Source organism: Arvicola amphibius, chromosome 8 (assembly GCF_903992535.2).
Source record: "Arvicola amphibius chromosome 8, mArvAmp1.2, whole genome shotgun sequence".
NCBI classification, from domain to species: Eukaryota; Metazoa; Chordata; class Mammalia; order Rodentia; family Cricetidae; genus Arvicola; species Arvicola amphibius.
This window is the reverse complement of record NC_052054.1, coordinates 94243900-94266489: the sequence shown is the minus strand read 5'-3', so window position 1 is coordinate 94266489 and position 22590 is coordinate 94243900. Positions and strand designations below refer to the sequence as shown.

At 39.4% G+C, this 22590-nt stretch overlaps 1 protein-coding gene across 4 annotated transcripts in view; it reads right to left on the bottom strand.

The window, feature by feature from the left end:
• Positions 1–22590, bottom strand: part of LOC119820369 — a 131907-nt gene that overhangs the window by 47826 nt on the left and 61491 nt on the right. For all 4 annotated transcript variants that reach the window (XM_038338602.1, XM_038338604.1, XM_038338605.1 and 1 more), the window contains 2 exons: positions 18719–18829; positions 8883–9061 (listed from right to left, as the gene is read on the bottom strand). In XM_038338602.1, coding sequence (XP_038194530.1) covers positions 8883–9061; positions 18719–18829 — 290 coding nt within the window. The remainder of the gene's footprint in view (positions 1–8882; positions 9062–18718; positions 18830–22590) is intronic.

Below are 22590 nucleotides of genomic sequence, written 5' to 3'. Positions count from 1 at the left end.
ATAAACTCAAAATATCCGTCAACCCTGAGAAATTAAGCTGTTCTATACATTGGAGCACCAAATATTCAATTCTTTTTTCTTTCTTCCTCTTTCTTTCTTTCTTTCTTTCTTTCTTTCTTTCTTTCTTTCTTTCTTTCTTTCTTTCTTTCTTTCTTCTTTCTTTTTTCTTTCTTTCTTTCTTCCTTCCTTCCTTCCTTTCTTCCCTTCCTTCCTTTATTTTCTTTCTTTCTTCCTTTCTTCCTTCCTTCCTTTCTTATTTAATTCCTTTCTTCCTTCCTTTTTTCTTTTTTCTCCAGGGTCTTAGTTTGTAAATTTGCTTGGCCTGGAACTCACTAGATCAGGCTGGCTCTAACTTAGTTAGACTAGACCTGGTTGCCTCTGCTTCCCAAGAGCTGAGATACAAGAGTGTACCACTGATCTGTCTAAGATTGAATTTTCATGTGAAAATAAAGGATCACACCCATTTCATTGCTATCAAAATTTTCTTCCATTTTTAGTAAACAGTAAAATTATATGTATATAAGAAATGGGTTTAGAATGATGTTCTTTAATATTTATTACCAGTAAGTGTTTAATTTGTGTACCTATTTTATGTATTTCCTGAATCCAGGCTCACACAAAAAATTTGGGGGTTAAAATTGAGTTCCAATTGGGAAGAAGCCCTGTTCTGAAGAATTCTGTCAAGATATGTGAGCAAGTGGGATAGGCAACCAGAGTAAGCTTGGGTCTGGAATAGAGACATAGAAGCAGGGTGACAGTAAGGCCTTCAGATGTGCCTTTGGAGGGTTAGGTCAGGGTTTGTGGTCTACAAGCACAATTTATTTCCATGTAGGCACAATAATGGAACAGAAGTTCTAGATGGATGCTTGGCATTGTGAGAAGAAATTTCTAGGACCTCTTAGAAAAGCAAATCTTCTCTTTCCATTTCACCCCGTTCTCTTATTACAATCCTAGCATAGTGTTTGAAATCATGCACCATGCCCTGTAATAACTGATTTATCTCTCTTTTTTAAAGATTTGTTCATCCATTATGTATACAGCGTTCTGTCCATCCTTATCCCTGTTGGCCAGAGGAGGGCACCATATCTCAGCACAGATGGCTGTGAGCCACCCTGTGGTTGCTGGGAACTGAACTCAGGACCTCCAGAAGAGCAGACACTGCTCCCAACCTCTGAGCCATCTCTCCAGCCCCTGATTTATCTCCTAACTTAATCCACGTAGAACACTTACCAGGTAAGTACCGTTTCCTCTTACATGCTGGTAGCCCATTCCTATCACGTGCTCACTTTCCTGTCTTCACCACTTTGTCACCTGGATGTCTAATAGTTGTATTTAAGGTGACAAATGAAAGTTTAGGTATCTATGGAAACCAGCTGTGTTGCCTCCTTTTACCGTCTAGTCAAGGACATTCTTTGGCCCTGGTTTTCCCCTGATGAACTTCAGGATTAGGCCCAAGAATTCCATATTTTTCTGGGAACTGTTAGTTAACCCGGATCGTGACATAAATTCTTCATTGTGTTATTGTGGGCTGCAAAACTAGACTGACCTTTAGGGCCCACATTAATCTGTTTCTCTACGCTGCCCACATGTAGTCTTCGCAGTTGGCGGACTTGCAAAGTACATGGAAATGTAGTTTAACGGCAGAGTATCTGCCTAGCAGGCACAAGGCCCTGGATTGGATCCTTAGAATCAGAAAAAAAAAATTGAATTGCATCACTTTATGATTCACTTTGCATTTATAAATACAAACGAGTAGTCTTAGTTTACAAGAGATATTTAAGCTACATCAATGAATTGGTACTATTTCATGCTCTGAGTTTTACTTCCTGTTCATAATAAATTCTCCTCTCACTGTATGCCATGACACCATCAAACTACTCCCCCAACACAGCACATAGCACGGCTTTTGAAACACAGCCTAGCATTTTAAGCAAAACAGTGTTTATCTCTCTCAGCATCTGCAAGGCCTCATGGATGCCGTGCCTCCAGGTCCTAAACCCACCCCCACATTCGGGTTTGAGCATAGAGATTCATAAGACACAACAAACAGTGGTTTGTTCTGAGCAAGGCATGAGGAATGCCTCCTCTTGTTTGGAGCCGGCTTGAAAAATCAGTTGTCTCCTTTATGGAATCTAACCTTCTGCTCTCAGTGAGGGGCTAGATGCAACCTACTTTCTTTGATCGATGGTAAATATATCTGTTTGCGTTCCCTCTTCTTTTGTACCTCCATTTTTTCCCCTCTGCTAGCCTTAAGTACTCCCTGACAGCATTCATATTGAAACGAATGTCTGACAACTTAGAACTCATTCCGAAAGCCAGCTCTGCCTTCATACACCTTCCATCTCAGCTGTGACTCACGTTCTCTCTCTAATCATGTCAGACTTGATTAGTATCAATTTGACTGCTAGAAAAAAAGCCAGGGAAAGCTCGAGTATATAAACACTTTTCAAATATCTCAGGGAGTTAGGAGGACAGTGAAGACTAATGACGCCAGAGTCTAGCAGGAATTAGCTTAATGTAAGGATGACTGCCATCTGAAAAGGCTGAGAAATGAGCAGAGCATCCAGTAGACTCACGGAGTTGAGAGACTATCCAAGAGGTGGTCCTGTAGACCCTTCTACTCCCAGTAATAGTTAAACAACATACACAGGCTCTGTGGCTGGGGGGACTCATAAGTGGCTGGATAGGAAGGTGAGCGGAGCTATGGTAAGACAGAGGTAAGGAGGACATTATGAGATGCTCAAAAGAATTAATAAAAATATTTTTAAAGGTAACTTAAAAAAGAGGCGGTCCTGGAAATAAGGCTCTAATGAATGACACTGAAAGTAAGGGTATTGGAGCAAAGGTCAACCCTCACAGGAACTGAAGGTTGACTTTTCCATTCCTTCTAACTGATAAGATTGTGGGGGCACAGGAGTCTCCAGCACTCTTATCTTTTATGACTGGAACAAGTTTGCAAAGAATACAGAAGAAGGTAGGAAGATTTACTGAGAACGTAGATAAAGGAATGATTACAAATAGACTTTAATATGACTATGATAAGTATGTCCAAAGAAATAAAAAGGCCAGATTGATAACTGCAGCATAAACAAGAGGCTGTAAAAGAGAATCAAATGGGGAGTAAAGTAAAAATGCAAGATTTAAATTGAGAGCTTCGTGGAGCAAATTAGCTATTAACTGTAGCTTGGAAGCAAGCCAAAGACACATACAGCACATGTCGGAGGCTGCTCTTTTGGAATTTCCTGTTTCTATGGACAAGTTAGCTTATTAGTGTCACAGAAAAGAGACCCATTCAAAATTCACTGGAAAGAAATAACTACCAAATTGAGGATTCTGTAACTAATTTAAGAATCTGAAAGGTCTAAGGAAAGATAAACTGATGGTCACTCGCTAAAAATGCTGTAACAGAAGAATGATTTGAATTCAAATGTTTGAAGACCCAGGAAAGAAGGACGTATAGTTGAATGTGGTAAGAATATAGTTAAAAATGAAGTGACTATAATGTTAGGAGTATAAAAGAATATTAACAATATCTCGTAGATTTGCAATCTATATAAAACTAAAATATATGATATTATGAACAAATTATGAAGGATATAGTTAAATTGAATGCCAGAATGCCCATAAAACACTATAGGTAATGTTATAAAATACACATCCTCTTTTGTATCAGACTCTAATAGTTTTAACAGTGTAGGGCAATCTTTTAGATAGGTATTAAAATAATACAATAAAAACTAATTTGCTGAAAGGTAAAAACGGAAAATAAATATAGAAGTGAAGAGCAACATGGGAAGCAAAATAGTAATAGCATTTTAAAATTCAGTTGTATTGGTAATTACACTAACTGTAAATGGACTAAATATTCTTTGGTTACCCTAGTAGTCACATCTCTTTCACTGTCAAACTTTTTGATAAAGTCTGGACTTTGAATGTTTTTTTTTTTTCAACATTTAACTCGTGTTAGTTTGTTCCTTCCAAACTCAGTTTATAATATGCAGACTGCTTTTGGCAAGATGATCTTTTAGTGTGGCCTCCTGGTAGAGGCCTTCCTTTCTGAAACTGCAATCTTGTATTATTTTATGACACATTTTCCCTGGGCTTTGCTTCTGCTTCTTTGCCTTGCCAACCTCCTTCTCTGCAGACCCTCAAAGCCCAAATTAAAGAAAGGCTTCCTTAATACCTTTGTCAACTTCTTTAGCTGAATACATTTACCATCTACCACATTATAGCATATACATAATTTATATAATACATATGTATATATAATTTCTTCCTAATTCTAAACTTGATTATCCTACAAAGGCACACCGATAATAATAAACAATATACAATATACAGTCAACCTAAACTTCAGATCTACTCATACTTCAGTAAATCATTAAAATTTTACTTCATCAATTATGCTTTCTAGGAAACTGGGAGTCATCCATACTACTTCTCTTAGGCTATAAGCTAAATATTTGGGTTTCTTGCATTCATATGCTGAAATCTAATTCTCAGTGTGTAGGAATTTGGAGGTAGGATTCTTGGTAGATTAGGTCACACAAGTGATAACTCATGAACGAGTTTAGGACCTGTTCAGCTACCAAGACTCTTTCCCTCCCCCCTTTTCCATGCAAAGACACATTGAGAGGATGACACCTTAAAAAGGCAGGATGTGTACCCTCACCAGATGTTGAATCTACTGGTGATTTGCTCTAGGACTTAGCTCCTTCTCCAGTACTATGAGAAATACATATCTGTGGCTTGTGAGGTGCTATATATGGTAAAATGACTTACCATATTCTGTTAATGATTCTGATTTTTGTCCTGAAACATCTTTGGAGAGTTTATTTTATTTTATTTTTACCTGGCCAGGACTACTAAAGCCTGTTGCCTCAGCGGCAGCCCTGGCTTTCTTGGGGCTGTTCCCAACCCATTAGAGGATGTAACCCTCTAATTCATTTTCACCAAAACTGTCAGAATAAACTTGAGAAAAATTCCACGACCTAGGGTATTTTCCATTTTAGTCAAAAGATGATCATGAAGTGACTATCTTGGTCTGGATAACAAATGTTTATACAAATTTTCTGTCTTGCTAACTTCTACTGAATTCTTGGGTCTCTGCTGAAATGTTCTATCCTTCCCTACATAGACATGCTCTCTCTCTCTCTCTCTCTCTCTCTCTCTCTCTCTCTCTCTCTCTCTCTCTCTCTCTCACACACACACACACACACACACTCCCCTTCCTACTAGACATTCTGCTCATGATTACAACCAGTGTTCTTAAAAGGATACAAGGCTTCAGAGCTGGAAGGGGTACAGGTTAGGAGCACTCCCATTGGGTCTTGATTTGCACTCAGCCCCAACGAGGACATTTGTTCCAGTGTCCGGTTTCCATACACACCCTCCAAAGAATTAGTTGTATATTCACATTACTCAGTTTTCATTCTTTTTCCAATTGTCAATTTAGTGCTCTAGGTGTGTCTCAGCTTCTGATCCCCCCTTGCTGTCTGTATTTTTCTTTTTTAATGAATTCATTTCATTGCCTAGCTCTGTTCAAGCACCGTCGTGCTAAGATTTCTCAGCAGAGGGCGCTAGATGAACACTGCAAGGGAGGGAGCCACTTGCTCTGTCCAGTAGCTCTACAGTAGGTTTGTAACCAGCAGAAGGTGCTTTATTCCGGCCTTCAGTCCCCTGGAGCCTGCCACTTTAGCAGACTCAGACGTTCGCCTTTCTGTGACCCTTACCATATGGACACACTGCAGATCTTCTGTACACTCCGAGACCCTGATTTTCCCTGCTTCCTTTCCTCTTCCCTGAGGTTTGTCTCCATAATCCTTAAACTACTTCTTTTGGGAGACTTGGCCACAAGGACTTCTCATGTTTCAGGTCTTTCAGCCACACTAGCATTCTCATTCCTCTACCATAACTGCACCAGGCACCAACTGAAAGTTTTCTGCCCTGTGGGGCCCCGAAGGGTTGCTTTCTGTTTGTACCCAGACCGTAGACTGTTCTGGCCTGGCAAAGCAGTGAGCTGCAGGCCGTCCAGCTGATTAACCTCATCTTTCCCTGGAACCCCAGCTTTGGAAAGGGAACGGACCCCTTCTGCGTTTGTCCTTCCTGGGATAGACCCTTTTTGAAAAATACCCAACTCTTCTTATACCCTAGAGTTATTCCTTATCAAGGTTTAACAAGTCGGCAGCTGGGAGCAGCATGATAGCACTTGATTCAAAATGCTGTAACTATTCTATGTTTACTTTTATTTGTAATACTAATAAAATTCCGTATTTACTTGTGGATTTGTTTTCTTACCTTGGCTTCTTACATGGCACTATAAGCACCAACAGGGCGGGCACCATGCTTGTTTGCTTTCTTCGTGGTGCTTACATAATTCGTGGCATTTTAAAAAGTATCCCATAATATTTGCTGCGTGACTAACTTCTGAATGGGTGAATGCATTTTCTGCTAATTTATTCAGTTATGTACTTTGTATGCCTCATTAGCTCTTCTCAGACACTGCTATCTGTTTTACAGATCAGGCATAATGTGTTCTGGAATGGGTACCAGTATAAGGCACCTGATTTGGGATCTTTAAAAATGAAATAATGATAGCTTTTCATACTCTCCCATAGTCATGTCGAAAGCTGATGTAGCAATGACAGCCACAATTACATTTCTCACAACAGCTTTTTTTTACCTGTGTGCTAATTACGAGATCCCCAAAGAAGACTAGGAACAGATGGGAGTGTTACAAATTTAACTAAAATTACTACTATGGCTTAAAAATGTCACATACCCTCTACTCCAGGCTTCATACTTTCAAATGCCAAAAGTTTGGTAGGTAAGAAAAAAAAGTAGACCAATCAATGAAGAGTAGTGGGGATTGTGGTAAATTATGCCACACATTCTTCATCTGAATGCATTTAATTCAAAGAGTCAAAAGAACACCACAGAAGCTAAACAGCACCAGTGCCCTGACTGTCACATAGCAAATCCAAATTGGAAATACTAGGACCCTGCTGGATCCCAGCAATTGGAGATCTTAAAATAAGAGATGATTAACTCAAAGACATTTCTTATAATATTTTGTTGAAGAAGAGCATAAAAACTAACACTTACGATGATCCCTATTTTATAAGAGGAGACAGAAATTGATTAACTAATGTAAGGCAAGAGAGACAACTTCAAGATTACAGTCTCCAGAGGATAGTGTGCAAGGTCAATTAATTATTATTATTATTATTATTGTTGTTATTTACTTTAAGTTGGAATACACACAGTATTTACTCAATTTACAAACTAGAATTACCTTAAAATCTTAAAAACAAAAAAGGTCATCAAATTTCTAGGGTTACACTCTTGCCTATTGAGGATGTGGGGAAGGAAACTGCAGGCATTGTTCAAGGACTCTTCCGGGCTTCTGAAACAGGAATGTACATGTTTTCACAGATTGGAAACTCGTGTCCAGTGTTTCCACAAATGTTTTCTAGACTGAGAATTTCTTGCTGTTCCACGTTAATACTCAAGAAAATAGAAACCGAGGATAGATAATAATTTCTCATCTTGTTTAGAGGAAATTTTATTTTCCTGCACTGGAGGGAGACAAAGTTTCTCAAAAAAGCTGGACGGTTCACTTTCCTAGGAAAGGCAGAGCAGTTCACAGAATGTCACGAGGAAGTGGCTCATAACGCAGGAATAGAAAGTCTCCACAGTCATTCAGCACCAGACACATCTCACTTTCACAATACACTGATTTCTTTTCTGTTTTTTTTTTCGCGAAGAAATTAAGTTTGTTTATATATGCACCCAAGTGCATGTATGCACATGTGCTAGTGTGCAAAAGCTCTTCCTCCCTCCCCTTCTCTCTTTCTTTCTCTCTCTTACACACGCACACACACACACACACACACACACACACACGCGCGCGCGTGCACACACAAAACGTAAAATAAAGGCAGAAGAAAAAAATAAGATTGTGTCATGAACGAGGTAAATAGCCAAAATTCTTTTGTTGACCCCGATTAGAGGTGGGTCATGCATGTCCCTGGAGTGGAGTCAAAAGCTCACAAGGCTGTGGGGCACAGTGCATCCTTTGTTGGGTGAGGGAGTGCATGTGCTCTTTAGGACAGGGAGTCTATTTGACCACTGACAGCTGCTGAGACTATTTCGTGGGAAGTTAGGAAGTGGGAGTTCTGTATGAAATCGCTGCTGTTAGCTTTAAGCATGTTTGCATTCACTTAGCAAAATCAGACACCGGATTGCATCTGGGTGAGAAAACACACACGGTACCAAGATGTAAACTGTAAAGAAGGTCCCTGCAAGTGCACGGACCCATCTCAGACTCACTCAGTCACAATCATCTGGGAGGAGCGCTGCCTTAGCACAACTTTGGGGACATTCTTTATGCTACCCCAGCCTTCATGCCAAGTTGGATGTCATTGGTCTCATGAAATCTGGACAACGAAATAGGTATTCTAGGTGACTTGTTTAGTTCTCTACCTCAGCAGCCTCAACAGCACTGAGTTCTACCTCCCATGGTCCACTGCCTACACTGTGGCTTCAAGAGCTATGCTTTTACAGATCCACTTTGTTTACCAATGGTACTAGAAAAATTATCTTTGGTTCTTATTTTCTTTACAGTGATAAGAAAATTTTCATAGAGGATGAAAACAGAAGCAAAAGAGAAGAAACGTATGCCTTGATTTATGCAGCTGAAGGGAGCATATGTTAACATTTTTTGACTTTTGAAGAAAGAACAATTCTTGCGCAGTCAGAAAGGAAATTACTATTTCCAGAGTCCTGCCTTATAATTTACTGAAGGACAATTCTTGGCATGGAATAGCTCAAGGAGGTTTTACTTCCCAGTGTTCTTTATTTTTACCCTTATCAGTCATTACCTTTCTGTGTTTGTAATAGAGGAGATAGCCGTCATGCTTCAACACAAACCACCTCTTTCTCCAGCCCTTCACAAAGCCCGAGTGAGTCCTCTTATGCAGGTAGCCGCGACAGGTGGGCCACGGAGTATTGGGACAGCGGCTTATGTCGGATCCCACCACCAGCGTCAAGATGTCTGGACCTACAGGCATGAATTGAGGATAGCTAGTTCAGTGGCTTAATATTTTATAATCTTCTGGAGGGACAGGGTCTATGCAGAAGTAATGGATGGAGAAACAGTCAGAGTTTCTGAAGCAGTGAAACAGAATCCTGCCACTGGATTAAACCAATTTTCTCAGAAATTCATTCCTATGTGTTTATGAAGAATATAAGAACCACAATTATCTCACAGCTGGATCCAGGTTTCCTGAACTGTGTAACGCTCCTTCATCACAGCCACAAGGGCTCTGATGACAGAGACAAGTCTGTGCAATGTTACTGATGTAGCATCAACCTAATTCCTTAAACATCTTGATTTACTACCTTAGAAGAAGTGTAGGGGTGTGTGTGCACCTCGATTGTCTACCTCACTTCTATTTGCAATAATTAGCCTCCTTAGTCTGATTTAGCCAGAGGGAGAGTCTAGATCACTACCTACCTCTCTTGCCGAAACTGCAGCTTATCAAAACCCTTGAGTTTGGAAATAGCAGTTCTGGGTGGTCTTAGGTACTGCCCCTTTTCTGAATCCAGATGCATGTGTGACTTTATCCTGAGCTTCCAGTTCCTGTCTCTCTCGGAACATCTTCCTGGCTGGACTTCTGGGACACAGAACTGGTATACAGTACAGGTTGTGGAAATTGGCTCTGTCCCTGTTAACATGGGGTCACTGCTTACCTACTGTGCTTTGCGACTGCCAGCATGGAGACGGCACACCTACCTTTTGATGTTGTAAGACAGCTCTCTGAATGCCGGGCAGACAGACAGCAACCCTGACACACTTTGAAGATTGCAAATGGGCAATGACTTCATTTACAATTCCTCTGAGTGGGAGGCCACATCCCTGAAGGCGGACATTTGGCCTTGGCAGCGCTGACTTCATCATGATGGTTGACATTGAGATTACCGATCTGTTTAGAGCTGTCTATGGAAATGGGGGTCAGCAAGGAGACTCATCTTCCATAACTGACAAGCTCCAACCCAGGGGATCATTCCTGGCTGAGCCACATGGCCCTGAAAATAAAGATTTGTCCCAGAAAGGCTGACACAGTCTTAACTTTAGCAGCACATGAAGCACCTTGGTAATTAAATAACTCTCAGGATGTCAAGATAATTCTTCATTGCCATGTAAATACATTTTAATTTATTGAACTGCCCTTAAGCGCCTGTCAAAAACGCATCCAGAAAAATTAAAAGAAATGCTCCAGATTGACCGGCAACCCACGAATGTCTTTGTCTTTGGACTGTAGTCCCCAAAGAACTGCACTCCTGGACTAATGTGCTCGGTTGACACATCTGCCAATTTATTTATGGACTGCTGCAGTGGGCTGCCCCTGAGGTCATTTTCCTCTTGCTTACACAGACTGCATGCGAGTTTCTCTGATACCGATCAGACTCAGCTTGGGCTTCAGCCTGGTCATAAACATAACTTGGTGCACCATGAAAAATCCTCTCTGGGGCAAGGATGCAGCTGGCCCTGATGCAGCATGGCTTCATCATGTGAGAAAAAAGTTTCTCATACCCAGAGCAAGGGCATGAGCCTGATGCATGGGGAGTTGCTGAGCTCTAAACAGCTGTCGGGAGAGGGTACTTTTATCTTCTTTACCACATGCTACTCGGGGCCCAGAGGACTTGGGCTTGACATTCACAGAAGAGCTGGAGTGAGACTTTAGACTTTGATACTGTGTTGAGAGAGAGAGAGAGAGAGAGAGAGAGAGAGAGAGAGAGAGAGAGAGAGAGACACAGAGAGACAGAGACACAGAGAGAGACAGAGAGACAGAGAGACAGAGAGAGAATCTGATTCTGTAGTCATTGTCATTTGTGCACTGAAAGAACTAAACTTTTAAGTGTCAACGTTTAAAACCTCCTGTGCTTATTAACAGACTAAGCCTGATATTAGGAACTGTCTTAATTTGGGACTTAAAAACTAACACAAATTAAACGGTGTGCCTGCATTCAGTAGGTGCAGCCTAAGCCTTGACAGCCTATGTCTGCAGCAAGTTCTTAGATGATGTCCAAATACAATTGCAGTTTCAAGCCCGCAGGCACTTCTGGCTCCATGAGACCCTGCTACTTGGTCTTTGCCACCAACCATAATATATCTTCATTTCTTCATCTGTGATTTAGTTTCCTTTGACCAAATTTATTTTTAACCTCAACATAATTCAGTTAAGAAAGAAACTCTTAGTTCCCTCACCCCATGTTACTACTTCTGCGGATCAATTTCGTGAGCCTGGGAATCGAAGTAGACAACCATTGCCTGTATCTACTGAGCATCCTGCTTGCTTTCAGTAGTGGGTGGGATAAAGCATGCAGAAAGGTGACTATGTACAGCCTGAAGTGACAGAGTCAATAAAATTATCAGTTTCGTGAGATAAAGAAGTTTTCAAACACATCTCTACCCACCCCAGTTCTTTCGTGACAAAGTCCTTCAAAACAAAAGCTCCCCAGAAACATCTTCCCCCTCACATGTTGGCCCATGATTGGAAGTGTAGCATTCGGTGAGGTTATTTGCAGCTACAGGGAACAGAAAAATAATTTCTTTTTCTAATTCACACTTTCTCCTTGGCTCACTGTCTTATTATGCCACCAATCTTAAGCTGTGTCGGAGTCACACCTCCGCTGCCAGACAAACTCTACCGCCCTCACAAGTGCAGAAATGTGCAAGATGCCTTCTGTCCCCGAGGGCTTGCACCGTGTTCAGCAGCCGAGAACCTGGCCTCCAGAGGCACTTCAGCGTTTGCTTTTACTAAAGCCTGCACTTTACTGAAACAAAGGCCTGATGGAGCCGACACTTGCCCGCTCACTGAGCTTCAGGGTCTTCTCTTACCTCCCAGATTGGTGCTTAAATCTCCTCTTCGAATCTGCTAGTAAACAGCTCCATTAAAAATAAACCAAAACCACTGTATGGGGCAATCTAAATAAAGACTCAGTAGAGTGTGTTGCTGTAAACCTGTAATTCCAGCACAGATGGCTGAAGCCAAAACAAGAGGATCCCAAGCTGAAGGTCGCCTTTGGGCCAAACAATGAGAACTCGTCTCAAAACGCAAGTGAGCTTAGAAAGCCCCAAAGAGTCACATACAGGTGTGGTCATTTTCAGTATGACACTGAGTGCCTTTCAACAATCAGTTTTGCTTTCCTCATCACCAGAATAAAGGTCATTTGTGCAGGGGTGTGTATAGTACTATGACTAATAATGCCAATTACAAAATAAGAGTTTCTCGTGCTACTCTGTTGAGATAAGATAACAAAGTAAGACTTTTAGTTATAGGGCTGTAACTGTTTGGCCAACTCTTTAAAATTCTGGGCTGAAGAAGAGGGTTCAGCGGGAGGAAGGGGACGAAAACAACAAGAATCATTAGAGACATGCATGAGACCTTCAAGAAACAACACCAAAAATAGAAAGATGCTGGCTGTGTCCTGATGTCAGGCTGGTTGTGAAAAATACAACATGGAGAGCTGAAGAAAGTTGATCAACACTACAGATAGGGAGGTATCACTCATCATTCCACATTTAAGAGTTGCCCCCTGAGGCTTGAACACCTGGCTGTGACATGACTTCAGCGTTCTCTGAAAAGTGATTTGATGTCCGTAAATATGAATCAATGTCACAGACAAGGATGCTCTTACGGAATCAGTGCTTCTGGGTAACCCTGTTTACTTTGCTCAACTTTCTTTGACCATTACTGCCTACATATTTCAGAACGAGGCTCTAGCTTGCAGTTGGGTTATGGTAGTCTCCATTCAAGGAGCCTTTTTTTTGTTGCTGTTAAATCAAGGACAGAGTGCCCATCATAATGTTTAGACTATGCCACCGGATTGTCTCTGGAGTTATGAGTTCCTTGCTTTGTTTTAAAATTATTTCTTCACGTACAACAATTTTCTCTTTTACAAGAGGAACTCACAAAATGGGCTTGATATGGGAATGCGCCCATACTGTTTTGTGTGTGTATGTCTTCTTACGTTATGTAAATGATGTCATACTGTTTTTCTGTATGCTTGCCTGATTCTCTCCCCCATCTCCCTCTTCTGTTTTTCCTTGTCTTTTCTTTTGTTTCCAAATTGAAACTGTCTTTAAAAAAATCTATTTGTGATGTTTGAAAGTGAATAGAAATGCAGAGTGTGTGTGTATTCCAACGTAGCTTTACATATTCCCTTAGTGACGGTCACCCGGCTGACTCACATTCCTTTCTACCACATAAAATACTGCACGAATGCCCTTGTATTTGTCCCTTAAGTAGTTTTTGGTTTCTCTGTCCAGAAGTACAGCTTTTAGGACATAAGATTTATAAGGTACTTCACTAGGAAGTGCAGATTGCTTGCCAAGCATCCTATATCCCAGTAAGAGTGTACAAAAATTATCATTTTCTTACCATTATGCCCATCAAAGCTTGCAATTATATGATACTTTTCATAAATATTATTGAATTTGAAACAACATTTTGTTGGCAAAATTTACCTTTGTTTTGATTAGTGGGAAAATTTGTCTATAATTTTTTTAATGACATTACTTTTACCTTTAAAATTGAGGCCTAGTACAACCTACGTCCACCTCTGTATATAGAATAATGTGTACAGAACACAATGTATCAAAGCTTTGATGAATATTTGGGTATTTTTGGAACTTTCTAGTCCTTTGCAGATTACTAATGTGCTCTATGTTCCTACAAAAGAGTTCCATTCTTACCTGTTCTTATGAGTTTGGAATATATCTTAATATCTGGTAAAAAATGTTTTTTTTGCCAACTTGCCCTATTGGTGAATAGTGCATCCAATTAAAGATAGTTAATCTTTTGGATGCTTGTAAGTTTTCCAAAATACCTGTACATTTAATTAAGTTTTATTATGGTATCATTGAATTCTTGAAGTGATTTTGGGAGAATTAAGCTTTTTACACATTTTTTTACACATAAATGCATAAGATGGTGTTTATTTCCAGGCCTTTAGTTTCCTCCATTATACTGGATTGAACCTAATGCCTTCAATACAGCACACAGTACTCTATACCGAGCTGCATATCTATCCAAGTTCTTCTTTTACATACCTAGAGAGACTAACATTTTTCCATAAGTTTTTCATTATTTGACAGATTAATTCTAAACACTTAGAATTTTTGTGGCTATAGTTAATCACATGGACTTTTCCCTTTTCTTGTTGCTTGCATAAATACATACTGTTGACTATTAGAAAGTTATATTATTTTCAAGATTATAATTATATCATCTCCCCTTTCCTCTTCATTCCTCGTAACCCTCCCATATGCCAGTCTTTGCTCTCTCAAATTCATAGCATATCTTTTCAATAATTGTTGTTACATTCATATAAATGTATATGTGTATACATATATATCACTAAATATAACCTAATCTGTCTTCATAGTGTTACTTGTGTGTATGTTTTCAGGGTTCTACATATCGTATTAGATAGCCGATTTGTACAGGAGATCTTAGTTCGATGAGTAACTCTCTTTTGGTTGTAGGTTTCTGTCCCTTGTAATCACTTAATCTTCAGAAAGAATGGTTGCTTCCTCCTGAGAGTGTATACACACTGTTTCTCTTGCTTGTATTATATTGGCTTGGTTAGGCCTTTTGGTATTATGAGCAGTTCTATTATAATCAGCATTGTTCTTGAAAATTGCAAAAGAAATACTTCTAGGATTTCTCTGTTAACTATTTTTGTTCGTATGTATGTGCTTTTTTGTTTTAATGGTTGGGATTTTAGTTATGCTATGGTTTAAAACATAAATGTTCTTCAAATTCCTGTATGTTCAACCCTTGGTTGTCACCCCGTGGACAATCTTAGGAAGCAGGGCCTCGTATGAGAAGGTTAGTCCATTGAGGTGGATCACTGAAGCATTTCCTGGGACAGTAGACCTTTCTGTCTCTGTGTGTTGGCTTCTGGTTATGACAGGGAGGGCTGCTGACACAACAGCTACTTCCACAGTTCAAAGCATCAACCTCAAATGACCATGGATTGAAGCCACAGTCATAGCCTTGTAGGCTGGCTATCTAAAACGTTTTATCATAGCAATAAAAAGCTACATACTAGGTAGTCTTTATCAGAGATAAAGGAAACTGCTGCTTTCTTTTCTGTATGTTTGGGACATTAAAATTATACAAATGCATTGAATTCTATTAAGTAATTTTTTTGAAGGACCAAAAGCTCTAATAGGGAACTTTAAACTTTTTCTTTGCACCCATTTTTCAGGATTATTATAAAGCTGTTGTGTTTTATAGTTCTTCTTGGCAAAGTGTTTTATCTGAGATTCCTTGAAGTAATCTTTCTAAAGTCATGAACACCAATAACCCTTTGCCACGCGCTTACATCATCCTTTACCTGGGATATTGCTTGTGAGTTTCTTTAATATTTGGAGAATAATACTCTATACTATTCTAGAATCTGGTGTTACAAAATCTAATTGCATTTTGGTTCCTTTAGAGGTGAAGAATGTTTTCTTCCTAAAGCTTCAATAATTTCCTCTTTCTCTTTACTATTCTTAAGCTTCACTATAGGTTGCCTGCCTAAGAAATTTTATGCCCATCTAGTTGATAACCTGTAAGCATTTTCTGATTTCTTTTCTCTTTTGCTGATCCTGGAACATCTTCTTTGGTTCTGTTTCTAATAATTTTCTTCGTGGACTAGGGCTAATACTTTGTTGGTATAGTGCTTGCTACACAAGCATGTTGATCATTAGATCAACTTAAAATAAAATGGAGAGAACTCTTGGAATGACACCTGAAGTTGATCTCTGGCCTCCACAACATACATGTCCACCCCTACCACAAACACATACATGGATGTACACACACACACACATACACCCCAATTTTTTCTTTTCATATATTTAATTTTTTCTCTCTCAGGAATTTTGAATTTTTGTTGTTCTCCTGATTTTATCCTTTGTGTTTGTTTTTATGTCTGCATGACTTTTATCTTTTCCTTCCTTCTTTCTTTCCTTCCTTCCTCCCTCCCTCCCTCCCTCCCTCACTCCCTCCCTCCCTCCCTCCCTCCCTCCCTCTCTCTCTCTCTCTTTCTTTCTTTCTTTCTTTCTTTCTTTCTTTCTTTCTTTCTTTCTTTCTTTCTTTGTCTCTTTCTTTGTTTCTTTTCTTCTTCCTTTCTTTCTCTCTTTCTCCTTTTCACTTCCTGGGAGGGTTTATACACTAGTCTGGATCACCCAAGGTCTTTCCATTGTTTTTATTTTATTATTCAGTTTGCATACTGTTTCTTTTTAACATTTGTCTTCTTTATACTTAGCACTGAAAATTGGCTCTTCTTTATAGCCACTTTTCTGTTTCATATCCTATAAATGTCCTCCTTGACCAATTCAGTGATTATATTGATCTTATTTTAAATTTTAAATGTCTGCTTCCTCAGATGTATTTATTTACTTGCTTATTACAGATTATTCTTACATTGGCATTCTTTCCCTGCCCTGTTTCCCAGATTCTTTATTATTTTGACTAGATAGCATCTTTTGCTTTGGCGTTGCTATGGAAAATATGCACTGGAGTAAGGTTCAAGCTGCATTCCTCTCTGGCATTCCTCCTGGTGAGCAAGGTGATGCTTTTCAGGGGCAGCACACTTCTTTGGCTGCTACCTTGGTCCAGATGCTGTGTTTGCCTTGCTTGCTTTCAAGGCAAGTGACCAAGAATCTCTCAATTATTCTATAAGATTTTTCACTGTTTCTGAGTTAAAAACTGTGCTGTGCTATAGTGAATTATTCCTAAATATATGCAGGACATAGTCCGCAAATACGGAATGATCTAGACCTCCATCCAGGTAGGCACATCTCATTGATTGTCCACTTTTCAGTGCTCAGTGATATTGAGGGTGCATGAGGCTTGCCAGGAGCACATGAAGGACAAGATCAATAATAAATATCCCACCCCAGCCTATTTTTCACATGAGATACTGAGCCCTAGTCTGCTATTTAATGCAGTTCCTACCCTGTAACAAATACAAGTATGACATCATTTCTTCTGTCTATTTCTATATTATTCGTTGATATCTCAGATCCACAATTTACCTTCACCTTCAAAGGTGTCTCCAGTGTTGAGTTTGAAGACTGATAAGGACAAGGATTTTTTTGTTTTGTTTTTTGTTTGTTTGTTTGTTTGTTTTTGAAGAGGGAAGTTAAGGTTGAACCCAGATGATATCAGAGTATAACCCATTCTTTCAAGTAACTCCCAGGAGCAATGAACTCAAGTTAGGATGTTCAAGTCACTTTTCTCTACAGGCAATGTTATGCCACCATTTTATCAAGGGCCAGAGACTCTGTCATTCAGGTTTGTAGATAATCTCTGTTTTCCTTTAATTTCCTGGAATGGCTAAGTATTATAAACAACATATGCTTTTCGGAGGAATAAAAAGAAAAAACACTAGGAATAAAAGTATTAGTAAATTATTATTTAACACAAAATGTAAATTACAAGGAATTATCTTTGAGAACCGCTAAGTCGAAAAGCAATGAATAACATTGCCTTACTGTGTTATACTATCAATTTACTATTGTAATTATGATAATAAACCTTACGTTCCTAAGCTGTGCTTCAGAAAGGGTTAGACCTTTGAGAGCTATTGCACTTGCTAACTGAAAATGTCCTTGTGTTCATGGCATACCCAGTGTACATCTTATAGAGCAATAAAGTGCCAAGCTAAATTCCACCTGAAAACAATTCAGAGTAGTTAAGAAGAATGCTTACTACCTTAACTTGTAAGTGATTTTCCAATGTTAGTCTCTATGTGAGAACTCTTAGTTCTTGGTAACCCCAAAACATGAAAGAAGGCTAGTGACACATGGCAGGGCACCTGAGGCTTAGTCCAAATTCACATTTGAAATAGTATCTCATTGTCTAACAATAATTCAGGATCATCACAGCATCCATATAACTTTCAGGAGTAAGATACCACATTAAATAATCCTGTGACAGAACAAAGGATTTTCTAGTTGAATGTGTTTATCTGTGAGACTTTAAGGACTTCTAACATGGTGCTGAAGAGAGTTGTTTTTAGAGAGAACAATGGCATGAATCTTTTCACAAGTTTTCTGTGGATGGATGCAACGGTACAGGGGATGCACCATCGCCACTCCTGTGGTTGCTCCATCTATGTTGGAACTGCTTGACAAATAGACCTCAGGTAGCCCTATGGGCTCTCTCTCTCTCTCTCTCTCTCTCTCTCTCTCTCTCTCTCTCTTTCTCTCTCTCTCTCTCTCTTTTTCTCTCTCTCGTGCATGCGAGCACACACACACACACACACACACACACACTACAGTATCACAGTAAAACACTGAGTTTTACCTCTACAAACTTTCTTTGTTAAGCAATGGTAAATGAAGGGAAGGAATATATGTAAAAAGAAATAGTAAACAAATTCTAATGAGGGAAATATCTTTGTTTCTTAATTAAAGAAATATTTTGGTAGTTGAATGTATTTTGCTTGCTGACAAAAATATTTTATGGGTGATGATACAAAGTGTGTGTGGTTCAGAAGTGAGATTTAATGACTAGGATAAACCATCACGTGGATCACAGTGCATTCATGGCACCCCTCTGTAACTGTCACGTTCTCACGCTTGAGCTTCCGGCGTATTGAGTGCTCAGCATTTTTGGTGAACTCTGGAGGCTGTAACTGGCCCACTTACCTTTCTTTGCAAGGTGCACAGCTTCTGCGTGTTCAGCACTGGTGACCTCAGTGCCATTGACAGACAGCACCACGTCTCCAATCTGGAGTCCCGCTTCCTCGGCAGCACTGTCTGTAAGTAGACAGATGACAACAGTCTCCTTGACAGAGGGTCCCAAATTGAGTGTCCTGCTGTTTGTACTGTTTTCTAAAAGAGACTCTTTTTCTACAGGGTCTTTCTTTCCAACCTGACAATTGCTTATGCCATTAATGGGAAAGAAAATGCTCTTCTTGTGGCCTCCCTTTCACGTCTAGGACGTACTCATTCAGCTAGGCATTTGAGTGACTCCTTTGCAATACAATGGCAAAGCTGCTCCGAAACTCAATCTATTCATCCACAAGAAGGTTGAACTAGTGATTCTCATTCCCTCATTGCTGGGAGGTCCCTTTGTAACCCTGAGAAAATCACTTAACCTCAATATCTTCATGTATATAAAGGGGGCTGGGGGCAGAGCCTCTCTGCAGGACTGTTCAGGGAACAAGTAATTGAAATACTTACGAAGTTGTGGCAAAAACAGATCTTGGAGTAGTTGGGAGGGGGTGAGAAAAGAAAGAGCGAAAGAACTGCTTTGGCTTGCATTGTTTAGGCTCCTTCCTGAGTCTTTTCAGATAGGAAACTGAAAATAGCCTCAGCTCTCTCTCTGGTCCTTAGCTGTGGAAGAGTGGAGGCCCCCTTTCCATGGGGTATTTTGTCCCTTGCGTTTCTATCACATTCATTTATGCAGCACACCCCTATTTTCTATGAGCTAAAAAGTCAATATACTATTTAAGGTTAGTTTATTTAAAAAAATGTGGCCTCCCAGAGATTGGGCCAAAATTCTTCCTACAGTAAGCAGTAAGTACATTTTCTTTCTTCCTTCATTTAGAACTCCTCCTCTCTCTCTTTGATGCGCATGCTCAATACATAAGTGCTGTCTATGGACTCATAGAGATGGGTGAGCAATAGCAGGCTTTTAATATGCAGAACACCACTGCTCTCCTCAAAGAATATTTATTTTAAATAATACTTTTCAAATTTTATTTTCTTTTACTATGTTTTTATGCATATGGATGTCTTGACTGCATGTATGGTTATTCACCAAGAGAATTTCTGTTGTCAGCAGAGGCAGAAGAGAGTATCAGACCCCTGGAACTGGAGTTATAGATGGTTGGGAGTTAGCATGTGAGTGTTGGGAGTCAAACCATTGTCCTATGAAAGAGCAGCCAGTGTTCGTAAACACCATTCTATCTTTCCAGCTTCAAAGAATGTCAATTTACTATTTTACTTTTTTATATTTCGGTTTTTTTAAGATGGGGTTTTTCTGTATAGCCCTTGCTGTCCCAGAACACCCTCTGTAGATCAAGCTGGTCTTGGACCTACAGAGATCTACCTGCCTCTGCCTCCAGAGGGTTTGGATTAAAGGTGTGCATTACAATGCCTGGCCAAGGATGTTATTTTTAAGATGTGACTCAGTTGCTGAGGGCAACATAAGGCAGAATATTATCCTTAATGACTACAATTTGTCTAAATCTGTTTTAATGGTAGAGAGGTTTCTGATTAATAAGTCATGACTCCTTTAATTCACAAAGGGGTAAGAAGCAACCTTTGATATTCCTATCCATGTATCTACTGTGCTGCCTGGAGTAAAATTACATCATGTCCTGGTTGATGATATGAATCAATTACAATGAATACATTGTTCCACTGTCTTAAAGGGCTTAGAGAATTTGTTTATGGCATTGCAAATAACAACACAGATTGAGTGACGTGTATTATTGTTTTTTTATATTCCCTATAATACCAGCTATTGTCTTACAGGTTAACAGTTATTCAACAAATATATATTGAATGAATAAATGAACCACTCCAAATGTTACGCTATAGTTCTTTTCATCAGGGACCTTCAGTTTTACTGGTAATGAAAAGAGAAGCCACCTGGTTTATAGAGCTCATTCCAGGACAGCTAGGACTGTTAATCAGAGACACCCTGTCTGGAAAAAAAACCAGAGAGAGGGAGAGAGGGAGGCATAACCAAAAAAAAATTACACTATTTTTTTCAAGACAGGGTTTCTCTGTAGCTTTGGAGCCTGTCCTGGAACTAGCTCTTGTAGACCAGGCTGGTCTTGATATGAACTGTGATTTTTGAAAAAGAAATTCTTAATACTTAATCCAATTTGGAGTAATTATAAAATGGTTTTCCAGATAAAGGAGAAACTGGTCTGATATTAATGAATAAATGAATTATGTTTCATGAGTATCAGGGAGGCCAGAGTAATGGAGACTACAAGGTTTACAAAAACTTAACCCCTCTGTTGTCTGGGCTCACATTTAGTTAGTGTTTCTCATACTCTTTTGCACTTGGGCATCCAATCTGAGAAAGGCATAGTCACTGGAATGTGAACAGAAGTGATACTCATTTCTAGGCCTAGACCCTAAAGACACAGGAAGGCCACCCTTTCCTATGGCTTTTTTCATCTGTCTGGGAGGTGCCAGTGACTTTGAGATCCCAGGGGTTGATAGATTTGCAAGGAAAATGCAATCCAGAACCTGAAACATTAGGTGAAACTATCTCCAACTAAGAACATCTACATTAGACTATTACCATAATTAATAACCTTCTATTTTGTTTGCCTTGAGTCAAACATGTATTTTTTATTGCCAAAGAGGGCACCATTTCAAAAAACTAGCACACCTCCAACAGTAAGTATTCTGAACAAAGGTATCCATATTTTCCAAATCCCAAAGCTAGTGATCCAAGTCAGTTAGCATAGATGCTGTGGGTCAGTGGGTAATGTCCTTGGTGACAATATAAAGGAGATGGACAAAGGAGAAAGGGTGTATTAGGTAAGGATGTAGAATTTGCACTAGATCCTCTGACATTAGAGAGATACAAAATATTGTAAGCATAAAACATGTACATTGTTTCATAATTTAGGCTTTAGGAAGATTAACTTTGAATAGAGAGAGATTAAGTTAAACAGATCAGCATGGCTATTACTACTAGAATTTATACAAGCCTATAACATAATTCTAGAGATTAGTGGAAGCATAACAGTCTTTCATATGACCTGAAATGGTTTTCAGAATTCATTTGGATACCTGTCAATCAGTCTTTAATGAAGCACAAACATACCACCAAGTAAAATTTCTCATTTGTTTATTATGGTATTTTATATATTCAAAATAACCTCTGATATATGTAAGAAAAAACACTGGTTAAATGTGTATTTGCTCTTAGATACCCTGAAATAACCATGGTGTATATAATCTTCAGGATGAATGAAAAATATATTTGGGCTTGGAGAGGAAGCAAAGTGGTAGAGTTCTTATCCAGCAGGAGTGAGGCTCAGGGTTCAGTCCAGATAGAAGGGGAAAGAGAGAGGATTGAAAACACAGGTATTAAAGAAACATAGGTGGTAAGATAGAACCAACAAACACATTCATAACTCAGACAATGTAAAAAGACAAACAAAGCTTTGAAGATAAAATTTAAGGAATAATCACTATTAGTAAGAGAGAAAAGGGACCGGACAAAGAAAAACAAAACTCAAAACAGATATACCTTAAAAAGTATAGTCAGCAGAGACCACAATGAAGAAGGATGAAGGACAATCTGCAGACCTGACCTTGGATGCCCAGCATCTGTGTAAAAAGCTAGGCATGCCAGTGAACAGCTGTAATCTCAGTGCTGGGGATAAATACACAGGAGACAGCCCAGGTTTCAAGTCAGACAGTCTGTCCAAATTGGTGAAATGAAGGTTCAGTGAGAGACTTGTTCAAAAGTAAGATGGAAAGCAAGTGGGATATTGAGTCTGGCTTCTACATTCATGAACACATATGTGCTTGTATAATTA